This window comes from Cervus elaphus, chromosome 10 (assembly GCF_910594005.1).
Source record: "Cervus elaphus chromosome 10, mCerEla1.1, whole genome shotgun sequence".
NCBI lineage: Eukaryota > Metazoa > Chordata > Mammalia > Artiodactyla > Cervidae > Cervus > Cervus elaphus.
In genome coordinates, this window is record NC_057824.1 from 33,010,368 (window position 1) to 33,028,231 (window position 17,864).

Genomic DNA, 17,864 nt, shown 5'->3' on the forward strand with positions numbered 1-17,864 from the left:
ACTCAATGGACATGAGTTTGAGTAAACTCCAGGAGTTGGTGATGGACAGCGAGGCCTGGCGTGCTGCAGTTCATGGGGTCACAAAGAGTCAGACATGACTTAGCAAATGAACTGAACTGAAAAGTTATTGAAATTAACATATATTCTGTCATTTCCAGTAGAATTCTGTGAAATTTGATGTGTGTGAGAAAACTATAGAGAACTTCTCCAGGACATTTAAAATAATGATTCATTTAAACCAGTGGTTCTCCATGTCCTGGAGTAGTTCCATAGTTTTGGAGACTAAAGTGATCAGTTTTCCTATAGTGTATTCATGTGCTTTGTGAATTCAGATTTTCTTTAATGTAAATTTTTTCACAGAGGGAAAACTTCCTATCTTACTCTTTTCAGAATCTTTTTTCTGACATACATTTACACATGCCATCTAAATTCATTTTCCTCCAGGATGTCCCTGATAGATAAAGAGGAACAGGAATTATTATTCCCATTGTCTGGAGGAATCTAAGCCTGAGGAAAAATGGGCTAATTTGCACAAGAATACCCAGGAAGTCAATGAAAGATTAAGCCAAAATATATGGACTCTTTCCAGCAAACTCTATTATGTAAACTCAAAAGGCTTGTTTGTTCTTGACCAAAATGCTGGTCTCATTGTAACTTATGGGGGGACTAGCAGGGGTGGGGGCATAAAAATAGCCAAGGCATACCCTTGTTTGGCTTAAGAATTGTAGGGAAGTACTTACCAAGAAGAGAGGAGTACAGTCTCATCATTGAGAAGGCAAGGTGGATGGGAGATGTTTGGACTACAAATTTACAATGAAGGCGAGTAAAGTCAAGGCAGGGCTGGACAAGCCACATGAACATGTCATTGACCTAAGAGTAAAAGTAAAATTTGATATTAACAAGTGTGTTTAAGAATTTGGTACACCTCAAGGAGGCTGAAGATAAGACTACTGGTGACTTTTGAGTCTAGGTATATTGAAGAAAGTCCATAGGCAACAACACCTGTGCCCCCAGCTTCCTATTTAATGTGAAGTCCACTGACTATGCCCACTCCTCCCATTCTACTGAGCTGAATACGGAAGAAAAGCTTGGAGCCACTATGGGTCATCTACAGGATGCAAGAAACAGGTTCCAGGAGCCACTGTATCTGACTTTTCTATAGAAAAATGTTAGGAATTCTAAACAACTGATGTGGAAATGACTGACTGGCATTTATGAGGCAGGACTCCTGTAGAAAGTGGACACTGAGAGGTCCGGGCTTGTTTTCAGTAATTCCCCACATATATGTATGTATGTACACACTTACTGGTGGGTATGATGATTCTTATCTCTTGGCTCTGCTCCTACCCACTTACTCTTTAGAAAGAAATTACTTGATTTTCTCCTCTTATTTTAGTGTTTTTTTCATTTTTCTTAAACTTTGTGACTCTTACTGAAAATTACTTTGTTATTTTTTTGTAAGTAGGTAGGTCATCACTAAATAAATATACTCATAGGTGATTATATGTGGATATGTGTGCATATATAAATGTATAGGTGCTTTTATATGTATAATCCCAAAGAAGGGCAATGCTAAAGAATGTACAAACTATGGCACAGTTGCACTCATCTCACTTGCTAGGAAGTAATGCTCAAAATCCTTCAAGCTAGGCTTCAGCAGCACATGAACCGAGAACTTCCAGATGTACAAGCTCGATTTAGAAAAGCCAGAGGAACCAGAGATCAGATTGGCAATATTTGCTGGATCATGGGAAAAGCAAGAGAATTCCAGAAAAACTTCTGCTTCACTGACTATGCTAAAATCTTTGACTGTGTGGATCACAACAAACTGGAAAATTCTTAAAGAGATAGGAATACCAGACCACCTTACCTGTCTCCTGAGAAACCTGCATGCAGGTCAAGAAGCAACAGTTAGAACTGGACATGAAACAATGGACTGGTTTAAAATTGGCAAAGGAGTACATCAAGGTTGTATATTGTCACTCTGCTTATTTAACATCTACAGAGTACATCATGAGAAATGCTGGGCTGGATGAATCATAAGCTGGAATCAAGATTGTCGGGAGAAGTATTATCAACCTTAGATATGGAGATAACACCATCCTAATGGTAGAAAGTGAGGAGGAACTAAAGAGCCTCATGATGAAGGTGAAAGAGGAGAGTGAAAAGCTGCCTTAAAACTCAACATGCGATGGGAGAGAAAGTTCAAAAGGGAGAGGATATACGTATACCTATGGCTGATTCAGGTTGAGGTTTGACAGAAAACAAAATTCTGTAAAACAGTTATCCTTCAATTAAAAAAATTAATGTAAAAATCCTCAACATTCAAAAAACTAAGATCATGGCACCTGGTCTCATCACTTCACGGCAAATAGATGGGGAAACAATGACAGACTTTATTTTCTTGGGCTCCAAAATCACTGCGGATGGTAATTGCAGCCATGAAATTAAAAGATGCTTGCTCCTTGAGAGGAAAGCTATGACAAACCTAGACAGTGTATTAAAAAGCAGAGACAGTACTTTGCTGACAAAGGTCCATATAGTCAAAGCTATGGTTTTTCCAGCAGTCATGTACAGATGTGAGAGTTGGACCATAGTGAAGACTGAGTGCCGAAGAAGTGATGCTTTAGAACTGTGGTGTTGGAGAAGACTCTTCAGAGTCCCTAGGACAGCAAGGAGATCAAACCAGTTAATCCTAAAGGAAATCTCCTGAATATTCATTGGAAGGACTGATGCTAAAGCTGAAGTTGCAATACTTTGGCCACCTGATGTGAAGAGCTGACTCATTAGAAAAGACCCTGATGCTGGGAAGGATTGAGGGCCAGAGGAGAAGGGGATGACATAGGATGAGATGGTTGGATGGCATTACTGAGTCAATGGACATGAGTTTGAGTAAACTCTAGGATATAGTGAAGGACAGGGAAGCCTGGTGTGCTACAGTCCATGGGGTTGCAAAGAGCTGGATACAATTAAGTGACTAAACAACAACAATGACTATGTATGAGTACATGGATATGTAGTACTCAGTCAGCAAATATTTATTGTGCATCTATTAAATGCAGTGTAATAGGTGCTAAGGATAAATGATGAACAAGATAGACAAGGTCTCTGTTCTCATGGTCCACAGTCTTAGGGGCAGGGGAGACAATAAATAATTAAACAAGCAAGGAAATGACTTAAGTATTTACAAATCCTGGAATGTACTAGCAGGAAACAAATAAATGATTTACAATTGGAAAAAACAAGAATGGTTTAATAGGGTGGTCAGAGAAGACTTCTTGGAGAAGGGGGCCTTTATGATCACTTGGGTGACAAAGGTGACTCAATCCTTATGAGACTAAATGGGGCAAGCTTTCCAGAAAGAGGAATAAAAGGTGCAAAAGTCTTGAGGAGGTAAAATCTGGGGTTTTCCAAGAATGGAAAGAAGACCCTAGGGCTGGAAGGTAATAAGCTGAGCCTTAGAGGAGTGTAGGTGATGAGGCTAGAGGGGCAGGCTGGGTGGAATCACAATCTCAGAAGTCCTGGTAAGAAGTTAGACTACTCAGGACACTGGGAAGTCTGTGAAGGCTTCCTGTGCATGTGTAGACTGACTTCTGACTATGCATCTGGACATGTGTCTGTAAATAAACATTATATATATATATATATAATATGTATATTATATCTATGTATATAGTACATGTATACAATACATACATGTATATACTGACATGTATATGGTACATGTATACAAATGCGATAGGAAAGGGGCCATCCTATGCAGATCCCCAGAGCATTTCTACAATGAGAGGAGAACCTAACTCAAATCCTTCTTGTCTTCTTCTGTGGGAAACTTTACCAGGGAACCCTGTTAATGCAGCAGAAGGCAAGAAGTACCATAAGCACTCATTCTCCCTTCCTACTTCCATCATCTGTGTGTGTTCTAATCTAACCTGAGCATTCACACCTCTTTTAGGAAGGGAAGAAGAAAACGGGCACTCTTACTAGCTACACTAAGAGAATTTCTCACTGGTTTTAGCCCCCTAGATTTAGGAGGTATGGAGTCTAGGTTACAGGGATGGGAAGTGGCAGGAAAAAGAAGAACACAGATCTTGCTAACCTGATACACCTCTAGAGCAACTCCCAAAGGCATTTCTGCTGGTGGGCAAAGGGTCAAGGGGTGACATCCCAGCAATCATATAGAACATTTCTCAAGCACCAGAATTCTCCACTGAGGAGTCAAAAAGTAATGGAGAAGATGGAAGAGAAAGCAGAAATTGACTACACAATTCCAGCTCCACATGCAAAATAAAATAAAATAATAATGGAAAGAAGCCAGGAAGCAAGGTAATTGGGGATAGTCAGGGAACTTCCTTCCCCTCCTTGCCTTCCATAATTATGAACATGAAAACAATCCTAGAAGGCCTTTGAGATGAGGAGTCGGGAGACAGGGAAGGACAGAAAGGAAAGGGACCAGAGGGTCTCACCAATTCCTTGTGTTCCTCAGTGAGACTGGAAGGCAGGGTATCCATGTATGAATCCTTCAAGGGCTTCCAGCCTAGCTGATGGGGTTCCATGTAGATCATCCCACACCTGGCAAGCACAAACAGAGGACCATCCTGGTTCACATTGGGCTCCCAAGCATGTAGGGGTGAGGTAAATAGGCTGGAGCTTGGGTTGGAGCACAGACCTTCACCAGCTCCAAGCCAAAGGAAAGATGCACAGATTTTTGTCAGGAAAGGGTAGAGACCAGTGCTAAGAGTGGGGTCTTGAGAATCAGAGACCTGTATTCAAATCTCAGCCCCAGATCCTACTAATTGAGTGACTTCGGAAAAATTTCTTTTCTGTCTCTGAATTTGTGTCCTTGTCTGTAAATTGAAGAATATAAAAAATAAGTAGCTTATAAGATTATAATGGTTAAATGAAAGGCCAATAAAGAATTTGGCACTATGTCTAGCATACAGAACACTTTTAATCAATGAAACTACTATTATAATTTTCATAATGTTAGTACATTACCATGTACTGACATGTAACATTGTATTTAGCAATTTTTTTCCCATTCTGTTGTATCTAGGCACACTCCTCTTTGTTACTAACACTGGCTACCATTTATTCAGCACCTACTATGCGTCTGCCACTCTGCTAAGTCTTAATGGCCTTCATTTCTAAATATTCCTCTTTATGGTTTACATTTTAGACATGAGGAGACAGTAGCTCAGAGAGGCTAATTGACTTGGAAGAGGTCACACAAGCTAGCAAGTGGTGTGTTCAAGGTGGGAGCCCAGGCTAGTCTAACTTGCCATGTGCTCTTTCTACTCCCTTATGTTGCCTTTGGGAATGTAGGCTTATTTTTATTTTATTATTTGTTATGGACTGGGAGGTACATGATTGGATTAATTATTATCCTCGGCACACTCATCATTAGCCCATGCATGGCCTTTCTTAGTTAATTGTTTTCAATAATGTAATCTGTGTCCATGAACCCAACACCCAGGCAGAAGTTATGGTTTTGACAATAACCTTTATCTAATTATAAAGTCTCCCTTATCCTATCCCCCTGGCTTTCCCCACCTGAGATTACACAGTATCTTGAAGCTCACATTCACTGGTCCTTTGATTTCTTACCTCCTTATCGTTTTATATACATATACATATTTAGTTGTTTAGTTGGTTTTAATAACTTAAAAGGGGATACTAAGCTGCACGTAATATTACAGGCTTACTTTTCTTGCATTTTAAAAAATATCTACTTATTATTTATTTTTGGTTGGGTTAGGTCTTCGTTGCTGTGAAGGCTTTTCTTTAGTTGTGGCGAGTGGGGGGTTACTCTCTAGCTGCAGTGCACGAGCTTCTCATTGCAGTGACCCCCCTTGCTGTGGAGCGTGGGCTCAAGGCATGCGGGCTTCAGTAGTTGTGGCTCCTGGGCTCTAGAGCACAGGCTTAGTAGCTGTAGCACAAGGGCTTAGTTGCCCTGGGGCATGTGGGATCTTCCCAGATCAGGGTTCAATGTCTCCTGCATTGGCAGGTGGATTCTTTACTACTAAGCCACCAGGAAAGCCCTACAGGCTTACTTTTATATATAATACTGCTAAGATTTTATCTTTGATTTTATTATGATTTATCTATATAGTTACTTATCAGTACAGTTCACTTATTTTGAATGACATACAAATACTACAATCTGTGATTTTATTATACTTTCCAATTCTCTCCTATTAATGGGCATTTGGGTCATTTCTAAGTGTTACTGTGAATCGTGCTACTCTGAAAATTCTGGTACATGTCTCCTGTTGTACATGGGCACAAGTTTATTTTCAGTATATACTCAGAAGCAGAATTGCTCAACCATGAGGCATATGAAGGTTCAACTTTAGGAGGTAGTTAAGTTCAGTCATTCAGCCGTGTCCGACTCTTTGCGACCCCATGGACTGCAGCATGCCAGGCTTCCCTGTCCATCACCAACTCTTCAAGCCTTCTCAAACTCTTGTCCATCACATTGGTGATGCCATCCAACTATCTCATCCTCTGTTGTCCCCTTCTCTTCCCACCTTCAATCTTTCTTGGCATCAGGGTCTTTTCCAATGAGTCAGGTCTTCCCATCAGGTGGCCAAAGTATTGGAGTTTCAGCCTCAGCATCAGTCCTTCCAGTGAATACCCAGGACTGATCTCCTTTAGGATGGACTGGTTGGATCTCCTTGCAGTCCAAGGGACTCTCAAGAGTCTTCTCCAACACCACAGTTCAAAAGCATCTTATCCAAAGTGTTTGCCTGATTTTGTATTCTTACCAGCAGTGTGGATTGAGGACTGATTTTATGACGAAGTCTGGCAAAAGGTAATATAGGTGATCTGCTAGAATTTAATCATATTTGTGGATTTTTAGAGCTTTTCCTCCTGCTTAGGGTTAGTGAGGCTTCGCCTTCCCTCAGGGGGCCCATGCAAGCTGACTCACCTGCTCACAGTGGCTGGGGAGGCCTGTTCCAGGTCAGCTGGCTCGAAGATCAGACTCATCTTGGGGCTCATCTGGATAATCTCTCCACTCATTAAACACAGCTGAAAGTACAAAGCAGAGGGGTAGAGGGCAGCAAGTGGGCTGGATTCTGTCTGCAAGTAAAAGGCCTCAGTGGAGACAGAGATGGCTTGAATTCATTCAACAAATGTTCCTTGAGCACCTACTCTGTGCCAGGCACGATGCTAGCTGCACCGAATAAAACAAGCAAAAAAATTCCTGTCCTCTTGAGGTCTGCATTCTGCCGGGAGGAAACAGATGATAAGCAAAATATATAGGCTATACAAGGATGAAAATGCTTTGGAGACAAAGTAGAAGAGGGTTGGAGAATGTCACGTCTGGTGAGATGTAATGTTAATTAGGAAAGTCAGAGAACCACTGAATGGAAGCCTTAGATGAAGAATCTAGAAATTATCAGATTACAGCTAGTCTCATGGTTCCTTCCTCAGTGTTGAACACAGAACTTAACTGCACACTGGCATCCTATTTTATTTTCTCAAGTTTTCCACAAAGACTCCTTCTGGAATCCCTCAGGGTCTGGTCCAGGGTTAGAGTGACAAGAATACCTCCATATCATTTTTGAAATGGAAAGATTAGAAGCCCTAGTGTTTAGCAGGTATATCCCCACAGAAAGTAGTGCAAATATACAGGACAGCCTCTGAGTATATAACACTAAGTCTGTGGCACTGCTTCTCATTTCCCAACATGGGTTAAAGTGAGATGTTTAACTCTTAAGATGGCTTGAGGCTTTGGTCTCTCAGGGCAAAAGAAGAAATTCCATTGCTCCATGCTTTTCCTCCTAAGTTGGGGTTTAAAGAGCTTCTTGCAAATTACCTGACCCACATCAAATATGTCTGTAATCAGGTCATTACTTGCAAACCCCAGAAAGGTCATAGCTGTTATGGGACTAACACCACTATCAGTGTCATCTCTGAATATCAAGAAAAGTAAAATAGACCCAAAGCTGTGACAGTAGTTTGATTTCATTCCGAGCCGAGAAGAGCCATCAGGAATTTCACTGACTCTTTATACTTCTGATCTCAAGACCAACCCATACATGTGTACAATTAGTTTATATAATATAGTCCATATCATGGAATAAAATGCACTTCTACATTTATATGTTATATAATCAAAATTATGAACATGCTATTATTAGTGTATGTGTGTAATTTGGATAATTAGGCTTTCCATTGTTGAGCATGACTCATTTTTAGTCTTGCAAAATGTAAATGCTGCTGGAAAATATATTTTGATTTGATAAGGAAATACAGTCAATGTAAGAACTCTTCCTTGAAATGGTGATAAATATTATTTTTTTATTTTAACCCTTATATAGTACTTGCTCTATGCCAGGCACTATTATAAGCAGTTTGTAAATATTAATTTATCTAATCTTGCTAACAATATTATAACACAGACACAACACAAACACTATTATCCTCATTTTACAGATGATGCACTGAGGTATAGGTATAGTTTTCTTGAGGTTACATGACTGCTGAGTGGTAAGATAGGATCTGAACCCAGGCTGTCCAGCTCCAGAGAGTAAGCTCTTTGCCACTACGCTTACTGCAGTAGGCAGAATGTATCTTCCAAAGACAGCTGTGATGTCTCCTAACCCACGTGTACTTTTGCAGTGTGATCTCCCCCACCTCCATCAAGAGGTGGCATCTATTTCTCTACTTCCTTGAATCTGGAAAGGTTCTGTGACTTCTTTGACTTAACAAAATTCAGAGAAAGTAATGTTGTGCCAGTTCCAAGCAGAGATTTTAATTTCCTGCCTCTTCCAAATCAACCACCAGGTAAGGAGTGCCACTACTGCAAGACCACCAAATGATAAGACCAAGTCATGTGGACAGGCCTGGAGGGTAAGATGCTATTTAAGAGAAAGAGAGACAGAGACAGAGAGTCATGGAGAGAGAGACAAGTCAAGGAGGAAAGAGCCCCAAAAACTGAGTGAAGAAGCTACCATGGATGTGGCTGCTCTAGCCCTAGCCACCCCAGATGATGTCATGAGGATTAGCCTAGCCCTTTTGAGCCTTTTCAAAATTTATAATCCACAGTATCATGAGCAAAGCTAAGCCACTAAGTATTAAGATAGTTTGCATCTTTAATTATACAGCAATGGATACCCAAAATATATCCCATGTATCACGGACTTTGTATGGACTATCTTACTTAATTATCAACACCCGTATTTTATTACTACCTTTTTTTACAAATGAAGAAATTGGTTCAGAGAAGTTAAGTGATTTGCCCAACTTCCTCAATTGTAGAGCCAGTAGTCCAATTTAATGCCAGAACCAAGGCTTTTAACCATTATACAACAGTATCTCAAAACACAACTTACCCACTACAAGTACAAACAACAGTATAATTCATGAATTGATAACTGTTACTTTCTTATGTGGCATTTATTCTCAGTGTAAATAAGTGTATACATTATATAGTCTTGATCAATCACTCACTTCAGTAAAAGAGTTTATTCCCCAACCATGTAAAAGTGATATCAGACAGGTACCTTTTTATTGTCATCCAGAACAGTGTTCATATTTTCAATCCAAACAGCATCCACTGGCCCATCAAATATAATCCATTTGCGGTCATCAGACAAAGAAGATGCTTGCTCTCGGAAAGCATTGGCAAGGACACCATCTGTCCATTCATGGCTCACTTGGTCAAAGCACCCATACAGTTGCCCCATGGTGATAGCTTTGGGATTAATGATCTTATACTCCACAGCAAACTCTTCCATCTGGTTGGCTGGACAAGAAGGTTAACACAAGTTACAGTTTCTGGTGAGACCAGAACATTAGACAAGAGTCAATGCCATCTAAAAGGTCAAACAAATTTATCAGCGTGCCATCCAAGGAGAGTCCTTATAAAATTTATACTGTCTGTATAAAAATCGGGATAACTGGATAGGCAATGCCTTAAATTGTTAGGCTATTATAGCTATTAGTTTCTTAACATATTGTCTTCTGACGCTCATTTCAAACAAGTCAAATGAGCCAGTCAGATCTAAATAAAGTCTGGGTCTAAAATAACTCAGGCAGTAAAGGAGAGAGATGCCATATAATCAGGTCTCTTTATGTATCTGGCTTTCATGGCTACCCTAGAACCTTGGCTTTGACTTGAGTTGAGGAAACAATGGACAGTAAAAGATGGTTACTTTCCTTTTTCTCTATCCGAAGGGCGAGCTAAGCCCTGAAACCTATTCTTTCGTTGCTCAATAAGTGTTCCCTAAGAATAGAGCACCAGGACCTAACTGGAATACACAGGCTGATGGATGGTACATCACATGTATTTAATAACAGAAAATAACCACACTTTTACATGATCCTTCAAAGTAAGGAAAAGCTGGAGTGCATGAACCAAGAACTAAATAGAGAATTGTTCCTGCAGAATCCTGAGGCAAAGACAATGGGGTAGCCTCCTTCCTCTTCATTTAGTTTCCTAAACTATACTCAACACCTAAATTACTATTTAAGTTTGAAATGCCCAAATTAGTTTTTAATGTCAAGTCAGTGCTGAAAACAAAAATCTCAAAAATCCAACAGTAACTCAATGTTATTACAAAAAATATCAAAACAAAGCATACTGGAAGGGATTGTGTAAATACAGGCAGAGCAAGGCACCGCTTTTCAAAATCACAGCATTGTGTTTTATAAAAGGAAAAACCTCCAAACTGTTTCTCTGGCAATAGACATAGCTTTTATTTGTTGAGTAGACACTGTGCTAGGTTATTTCCCTGTATAATCTCATTTAATTATCACAATGATCCCATTATCACAATGATGCCTCTGGGAAAACAGAGGCAAAGAGAGGTTTAGTAACTTGCCCAAGGTCTGTGTCTGATTCAAAAGTCTGAGGCCTTATATTCTACATTAAAAGAAAGGAAGGGTAGAAGGAAAGGAGGAGGGAGGGAGGGAAGCAGAGGGGATAGGAGGGAGGGAGAATGGGAGGAAGAAAGAAAGGGAAAGGGAAGACAAAGAAAGAGAGGCAAAGAAGGGGTGGAAAGAAAACAGAAACCATGCAGTGATGTTTTTAGAACAGTTTTGTTTAGGCAAGTGGCAGGAGTTTCCCTCTCACTGGGAAGCTTTTGGAGAAACCACAGTTCAGTATTTGAGAAAATTTCTCCAGCCTTATGATGCACATAAAACCCCCTGTTAGATGCTCTCCCTCTCTTTATTTTCTGCCTACAGACCCCTGTGTGCCATGTTCTATTTCTGCTAGATTGTGACTCTAATGTCACAATCCAGGGATGGCAAAGCTAACAACCTAGCATCAATTTCTATGGAACCAGTCAACTAAGTGGGGACACCTGTTCTCCCTGGAAGTCAGGGATGTGAGTTTTACCTTCGTATAAATCACCCAGAGCTGCAGCCAACACTTTATAAGCACAGGTCTTGCCACCCATGGGATCTCCAACAATCATATAGCCATGTCTTACCAGCATCATCTCATAGATCTGGGAGGAAACATCACGTAAGAAGTTAATCATTGCAAACTTCCCAGAATTGCAATTAGTCAGAAGTCAACAAGGAATGAGGTCTACAGTCTTTTTTTCCATCTATTGTTTAAATATCTTTTGGATGAATAATAATATATGTGTGCATTTCAGATTATTTAAGGGATGAGAAATACTATTTACTCTGCACCTCTCCATGTGCTAAACATGAAATGATTCACCTAAGTCATTTCATTTAATCCACTCAGGCATCATCTTGTGCTGTGTGTGCTGTGCTTAGTCACTCAGTCGTGTCTGACTCTTTGTGACCCCGTGGAATGCAGCCCACCAGGCTCCTCTGTACATGAGGATTCTCCAGGCAAGATTACTGGAGTGGGTTGCCATGCCCTCCTCCAGGGTATCTTCCCAACCCGGGGATTGAACCCAGGTCTCCTGCATTGCAGACGGATTCTTTACCAAGTGAGCCACCAGGCATCATTAACTACTTTCAAATGGTGGAAACACTGAGCCTAAGAGAGGTTAACTAACTTGCCCAAGCTCATCAGTGGTAGGACCAGGATTTGAGCCCGGGGCCTCTGATTTCAATGCTGCTAATCTTTTCATTACACCATTTCTACTTGCTTTTAAAGAGGAAAAGGAAACAGTGGTCATTTTAGCAAATTGTATTTCTATTGGAAATTTCCTTTCTCAAGGCCTAAATGCTATTCTGACTTAATTTGAATTCTCAATAGATTAAAATGTATTTTATGAGCCAGGAGAGATGCTGTTAAATACAAATGACCTTCCATGTAATTTTAGCCCTTACCCTTGAGAATCAAGAGCGAAGTGGAAGCTCATTTTTTGAATTTTCTAATTGTTTTGTCTGTCTGTGACGAGTAGTCTATGATAATCGAAATGGAAATGCTTTGGTCATTTATATTAATGTGACATGTTTTCTCTCTCCTTCTAAACTGTGAATCTCTCAGAAAAAGGGAGTACGTGAAGCTTTTTATTTTAAAGATTATGTTCTCATTATTTTTCACCTTCCCTGGAGGAGGAAATGGCAATCCACTCCAGTATTCTTGCCTGGAAAATCCCATGGATAGAGGAGACTGCGGGGCTACAGTCCATATGGTTGCAAAGAGTCAGACATGACTGAACAACTAACACACATTTTTCACCTTGGAAGTGAGTTATACAGAGGGTCTAAATGAAGACAATAGGGGTGGTACAGGTACTGATAAAAGCGAGTCAGCAAATATTTGTTAAACACCTACTATGTGCCAGACACTCTTCTAGATGCTATAGGCACAGAGGATAAAACAAAAAAATCCTCAACCATCCAGTAAGGTTTACATTCAAGTAGGAAAGACATTTCAGATAGAATAAAGATAAGTGAGTTGACTGTGCATTAGAAAGAAGAAAGGCACTTATGCTTCAATAGCCTCTCACCTTCCTCCTCACACATTTTTAAATGGATTACTGAAAGTGAAAACCTCTCAGTCATGTCCTACTCTTTGCAACCCCATGGACTATACAGGAGGGATTCCTGTGGGATTCTCCAGGCCAGAATACTGGAGTGGGTAGCTCTTCCCTTCTCCAGGGGAGCTTCCCAACCCAAGGATCAAACCCAGGTCTCCCATATTGCAGGCAGATTCTTTACCAGAAGAGCCACCAGGGAAGCCCAAGAATACTGGAGTGGGTAGCCTATCCCTTCTCCAGAGGATCTTCCCGACCCAGGAATTGAACCAGGGTCTCCCACATTACAGGTGGATTCTTTAGCAACTGAGCTGTCAGCGAAGCCCAAAATGAATTATTAAGGTATCAATATAACAGAAGGGATGGTAACTCCATACATATATTTTTGGCTGTGCTGGGTCTTCATTGCATTATGCATTGTGAAGCACAGGCTTAGGTGCCCTGTAGCATGTAGGATTTTAGTTTCCCACCCAGGGATTCGACCTGAGTCCCCTGTATTGGAAGGTGAATTTTTAACTACTAGATCACCAGGGATCTCCCCATATGTTTTGTTTTTGAAAACTGGTACTACAATATTTAAACTATATAAAAGTTTACCTGTAGGTCAGTTTACCTGTATTTCAATTACTTTGAAATACATAAAAAGTAAGATAAGTGGATTATGGATGTACAGATAAGTGATAAAGCAAGTGTTATAAAATGTTCAATATAAAATCTCAGGTGGGTACATAGGTATTCTCAGCAAAATACTTTCAATTTTTCTGCATGTTTAAAATATTCATAATAAAATATTGAAAATAAAGACTCATGTTTAGTTAAAAAATAATCTATAAATAGTGCCATTATCTTCATTACCATAGTTTGGCCTCAGGGCAAACAAGAGGGAGGGAGCACAGCCCCATTCATCATCAGAAAATTGGATTAAAGGTTTACTGAGTATGGCCCTACCCATCAGAACAAGATCCAGTTTCCCCCTCAGTCAGTCTCTCCCATCAGAAAGCTTCCATAAGCCTCTTATCTTTTTCCATCAGAGGGCAGACAAAATGAAAAACACAAAAAACTAACCAACATGATCCCACGGACCACAGCCTTGTCGAACTGAATGAAACTGAATGAAATGAGTCAAGCCATGTAGGACCACCGAAGATGGACAGGTCATGGTGGAGAGTTCTGACAACATATGGTCCACTGGAGAAGGGAATGACAAACCACTTCAGTATTCTTGCCTTGAGAACCCCATGAACAGTGTGAAAAGGCAAAAAGATAGGACACTGAAAGATGAACTCCCTAGGTTGCTGGGTGCCCAAAATGCTACTGGAGATCAGTGGAGAAATAACTCCAGAAGGAATAAAGAGATGGAGCCAAAGCAAAAACAACACCCAGTTGTTGATGTGACTGGTGATGGAAGTAAAGTCCGATGCTGTGAAAAGCAATATTGTGTAGGAACCTGGAATGGTAAGCCTATGAATCAAGACAAATTGGAAGTGGTCAAACAGGAGATGGCAAGAGTAAACATCAACATTTTAGGAATCAGCAAACTAAAATGGACTGGAATGGATGAATGTAACTCAGATGGCCATTATATCTACTGCTGTGGGCAAGAATCCTTAGAAGAAATGGAGTAGCCATCATAGTCAACAAAAGAGTCTGAAATGCAGTATTTGGATGCAATCTCAAAAATGACAGAATGAGCTTTGTTCATTTCCAAGGCAAATCTTTCAATATCACAGTAATCCAAGTTTATGCCCTGAGCAATAATGCCGAAGAAGCTGAAGTTGAATGTTTCTATGAAGACCTACAAGACCTTTTAGAACTAACACCCAAAAAGATGTCCTTTTCATTATAGGGGGCTGGAATGAAAAAGTAGAAAGTCAGGAAACACCTTCAATAACAGGAATTTGGCCTTGGAGTACAGAATGAAGCAGGGCAAAGGCTAATAGAGTTTTGCCAAGAGAACACACTGGTCATAGCAAACACCCTCTTCCAACAACACAAGAGAAGACTCTTCACAGGGACATCACCAGATGATCAATACCGAAATCAGACTGATTATATTCTTTACAGCCAAAGATGGAGAAACTCTATACAGTCAGCAAAAACAAGACTGGGAGATGATTGTGGCTCAGATCATGAACTCCTTATTGCCAAATTCAGACTTAAATTGAAGAAAGCAGGGAAAACCACTAGACCATTCAGATACGACCTAAATCCAATCCCTTATGATTATACAGTGGAAGTGACAAATAGATTCAAGGGATTAGATCTTATAGAGTGCCTGAAGAACTATGGACAGAGGTTCATGATATTGTACAGGAGGCAGTGATCAAGACCATCCCCAAGAAATAGAAATGCAAAAAGGCAAAATGGTTGTCTGAGGAGGTCTTACAAACAGCTGAAAAAAGAAAAGACGTGAAACGCAAAGGAGAAAAAGAAAGTTACACCCATTCGAATGCAGAGTTCCAGAGAATAGCAGGAAGTGATAAGAAAGCCTTCCTCAGTGATTAATGCAAAGAAATAGAGGAAAACAATAGAATGGGAAAGACTAGAGATCTCTTCAAGAAAATTAGAGATACCAAGGGAACATTTCATGCAAAGATGGGCTCAGTAAAGGACAGAAATGGTATGGACCTAACAGAAGCAGAAGATATTAAGAAGAGGTGGCAAGAGTACACAGAAAAACTATACAAACAAGATCTTCATGACCCAGATAACCACGATGGTGTGATAACTTACCTAGAGCCAGATATCCTGGAATGCGAAGTCAAGTGGGCCTTAGGAAGTATCACTAGGAACAAAGCTAGTGAAGGTGATGGAATTCTAGTTGAGCTATTTCAAATCTTAAATGATGATGCTGTGAAAATGCTACTCAATATGCCAGCAAATTTGGAAAACTCAGCAGTGGCCACAGTACTGGTAAAGGTCAGTTGTCATTCCAATCCCAAAGAAGTGCAATGCCAAAGAATGTTCAAACTACTGCTCAAATTGCACTCATCTCACACGCTAGCAAAGTAATTCTCAATATTCACCAAGCCAGGCTTCAACAGTACGTGAACCGTGAACTTGCATATGTTCAAGCTGGTTTTAGAAAAGGCAGAGGAGCCAGAGATCAAATAGCCAACATCTGTTGGGTCATCGAAAAAGCAAGAGAGTTCCAGAAAAACATCTACTTCTGCTTTATTGACTATGCCAAAACTACACCAAAGCCTTTGACTATGTGGATCACAGTAAACTGTGGAAAATTCTTAATGAGATAGGAATACCAGACCACCTGACCTGCCTCCTGAGAAATGTGCATGCAGGTCTAGAAGCAACAGTCAGAACTGGACATGGAACAACAAACTGGTTCCAATTCGGGAAAGGAGTACTTCAAGGCTGTATATTGTCACCCTGCTTATTTCAGTTATATGCAGAGTATATCATCCAGCTGGGCTGGATGAAGCACAAGCTGGAATCAAGGTTGCTGGAAGAAATAACAATAACCTCAGATATGCAGATGACCCCACCCTTATGGCAGAAAATGAAGAGGAACTGAAGAGCCTCTTGATGAAAGTGAAAGAGGAGAGTGAAAAAGTTGGCTTAAAACTCAACATTCAGAAAACTAAGATCATGGCATCCAGTCCCATCACTTCCTGGCAAAGAGATGGGGAAACAATGGGAACAGTGAGAGACTTTATTTTCTTGGGCTCCAAAATCACTGCAGATGGTGACTGTAGCCATGAAATTAAAAGACACTTGCTCCTTGAAAGAAAAGTTATGACCAACTTTGACAGCATATTAAAAAGGTGGTGTTAATATTACTTTGCCAACAAAGGTCTGTCTAGTCACAGCTATGGTTTTTACAGTAGTCATGTATGGATGTGAGAGTTGGACTATAAAGAAAGCTGAGCACCAAAGAATTGATGCTTTGGAACCGTGGTGTTGGAGAAGACTCTTGACAGTCCCTTGGACTTCAAGGAGATCCAACCATCCATCCTAAAGAAATCAGTCCTGAATATTTATTGGAAGGATTGATGCTGAAGCTGAAACTCCAATACTTTGGCCACCTGTTGCAAAGAACTGACTCATTTGAAAAGACCCTGATGATGGAAGGCAGGAGGAGAAGGGGATGACAGGGGATAGATGTTGGATGGCATCACTGACTTGATGGACATAAGTTTGAGTGAGCTCCAAGAGTTGGTGATGGACAGGGAAGCCTGAAGTGCTGCGGTCCATGGGTTTGCAAAGAGTTGGACACAACTGAGTGACTGAACTCACTGAACTGAACTGATATATGGTGCATCTATAAAATCCCAGTGAATATTTGGGATTCAATATTGGGTTAAATGAATTGTGTCAAAACTACCACACTTGATGACATAGTAGGGGAAAATATTATTCTTAAAGAGAATTTTTTTAGTAATTTTAAAAAATTAATTAATTTATTTTTGGCTGTGCTGGGTCTTTGTTGCTGCATGGGCTTTTCTCTAGTTGTGGCAAGCAGGGGCTACTCTCTAGTTGTGGTGTGTGGGCTGCTCATTGCAATGACTTTTGTTATTGAGGAGCATAGGCTCTAGAGCTTGTGGGCTTCAGTAGTTGCGGCACATGGGCTCAGTAGTTTTGGCTCCTGGGTCCTAGAACACAAGCTCAATAGTTACTGTTCATGGGCTTAACTGCCCTGCAGCATGTGGGATCTTCCTGGATCAGGGATTGAATCTGTGTCTCCTGCGTTGACAGGTGGATTCTTTACCACTGAGCCACCAAGAAAGCCCTGGGAAAAATTTTTATTCCTAGAAATTTTATTCTGATTTGGAATCTGGAGACCTGGGTCCTAACCTTGATCTTTGATTCTAAATAACAACATGATTTTGTGAAATGATGATGCTTCGCGTGTCTGTGGAAATGGCGGGGTTGACAGTGATACAGTAATCAGGCACTATATCTGGCAATTTACATATTTCTTGTCTC

General features: G+C 40.4%; 1 protein-coding gene across 1 annotated transcript in view; it reads right to left on the minus strand.

Moving 5' to 3' along the window:
- The window catches only part of DNAH3 (dynein axonemal heavy chain 3), a 234,557-nt gene that overhangs the window by 108,389 nt on the left and 108,304 nt on the right, over nucleotides 1–17,864 (minus strand). The window contains exons 35-39 of the mRNA XM_043914480.1: nucleotides 11,351–11,462; nucleotides 9,513–9,754; nucleotides 6,932–7,032; nucleotides 4,467–4,572; nucleotides 741–870 (exon numbers count right to left, since the gene is read on the minus strand). Coding sequence (XP_043770415.1) covers nucleotides 741–870; nucleotides 4,467–4,572; nucleotides 6,932–7,032; nucleotides 9,513–9,754; nucleotides 11,351–11,462 — 691 coding nt within the window. The remainder of the gene's footprint in view (nucleotides 1–740; nucleotides 871–4,466; nucleotides 4,573–6,931; nucleotides 7,033–9,512; nucleotides 9,755–11,350; nucleotides 11,463–17,864) is intronic.